General features: G+C 61.7%; 1 protein-coding gene across 1 annotated transcript in view; it reads right to left on the reverse strand.

Moving 5' to 3' along the window:
* Window positions 1–1552, reverse strand: part of EMH_0028250 (uncharacterized protein) — a gene marked incomplete at both ends in the record, with an annotated part of 6370 nt that extends 4818 nt beyond the window's left edge. The window contains 1 exon segment of the mRNA XM_013494134.1: window positions 9–1552. Within this exon segment, the coding sequence (XP_013349588.1) occupies window positions 9–1552 (1544 nt within the window).
* Between the last annotated feature and the right edge of the window lie 257 nt (window positions 1553–1809).

The raw sequence follows: 1809 nt of genomic DNA on the forward strand, positions 1-1809 counted from the left end.
AAACCCACAGAGACAGCAGAGACAGACAACGGAGACAGCTTGGGGGAGACACTGCAGCAGCAGCAGCAGCAGCAGCAGCAGATGCTGCTGCTGCTGCTGCTGCTGTAGCTTCTCCTCCAGCAGCAGCTGCTGCAGAACTTTCAGCATCTGCTGCGAGCCCGCAGAAGCAAAAAGGCAGACGGACACCGGCTGGCAGCAGTGCTGCTGCTGCTGCTGCTGTTGCTGCTGTTTCTGCTGTTGCTGTTGCTGCTGCTCTTCCTGCTGCTGCTGCTGCTGCTGTTGCTGCTGCTGCTCCAAGCGGCTTGCAGCTACTGGGGTTGTCGGCGCCCCTAGGCGGAGAGATGGGGGGGCCCCCCTCTAGGGGGCCCCCCGCGTCTGAACACGAAGGGGGGCCCCCGCTGCTGCCTGGGGGCCCCCTGAGGTTTGCTGCTGCTGCTAGCGGCTGCCATCGATGAAACACAAAAGAGGAGACAGGCGGCAGCCAGTCAGCAGGGAGAGGGTTCTCGAGCTTTCGTTTGCTGCCCCTTTGCTGCTGCTGCTGCTGCTGCTGCTGCTGCTGCTGCTGCTGCTGCCGTCGCTGCAGCTGGTGGTGTTTCTGCTGCTGTTGCTGTTGCCGATGCTGCTGATGCTGTTGTTGTTTCTGCCGCGTCTGCTGGTGCTGTTGCTTCTGCTGCTGCTGCTGCTGCTGCTGCTGCTGCTGCTGTTGCTGCTGCTGCTGCTGCTGCTGCATGCATAGCCAGCTGCGTATTTGCATGCGTTCTAAGATCGGCTCCGCGAGGGCCTCAGTGAACGTCTCGGGGGCGGGGAGGAGTGGATCCCAGGCTTGCTGTCCTGCTGCTGCTGCTGCTGCTGCTGCTGTTGCTGCTGCTGCTGCTGTTGCTGCTGCTGCTGCTGGTGTTGCTGCTGCTGCTGCTGCTGCTGCAGAGACTCCTTTGTAGAAAGTGAGCCGCTGCAGCGCAGCAAACTGCCACGGAGACACCCGGAGCGTCACCTCCCGCCCCACACCCGAGGGGCCCCTGCAGCAGCAGATGTGGGGCCCCGCAACTTCTGCTGCTGCTGCTGCTGCTGCAGTTGCTGCTGCTGCAGTTGCTGCTGCTGCAGGATCAGCTGACCGCTGCAGCCGCTGCTTCTTCTTACACCTGCTGCACTGCACGGGGGCCCCTGCTGGTGAGAGATAGGGGGCCCCCAAGGGGGCCCCCAGCGGGGAGAAGAGGCTGCCTTGTATGAGGCATATACACTCTGAGGGGGCCCCGGGTACTGGGGGGCCCCCCTCTGGGGGCCCCCCAGTACCTTCTGCTGCTGCTGCAGCAGCAGCAGCAGCAGCAGCAGCAGCAGAAGGCAGAACGACGCAGCATTTGCTTCGAAGGAAAAAGAAGAAGCAGCCGACGGAGACAGCAGGAGGAGACAAAGGAGACAGAGGAGACAGAGGAGACAAAGGAGACAGAGGAGACAGAGGAGACAGTGTGGGGTGGTGCGCTGCATGCGTGACGCGGATTGCTGCTGCTGAGGAGACAATGAAGGAGACAAATCCCACACAAGGAGACACATGCATGCATGCAGAAGTACAGGCTGCTGCTGCTGCTGCGGCGGGGATAGATACACGCTTTAAACAAACTTGTTGCTGCTGCTGGTGCTGCTCTTGCTGTTGCTGCTGCTGCTGCTGCTGCTGCTGTTGCTGGCGGTGGTGGTGGTGTGGCCGATGCCTTTGTTTCTGCTGCTGGTGCTGCTGCTGCTGCTGCTGCTGCTGATGCAGCTGAAGACCCCACCCTGTCTTTCTCTTCCGGGGTGTGTTGCTGCTGCTTGGGTTAT

Source organism: Eimeria mitis, genomic scaffold (assembly GCF_000499745.2).
Source record: "Eimeria mitis Houghton genomic scaffold, Emh_scaff1045, whole genome shotgun sequence".
In the NCBI taxonomy this organism is placed as follows: domain Eukaryota; phylum Apicomplexa; class Conoidasida; order Eucoccidiorida; family Eimeriidae; genus Eimeria; species Eimeria mitis.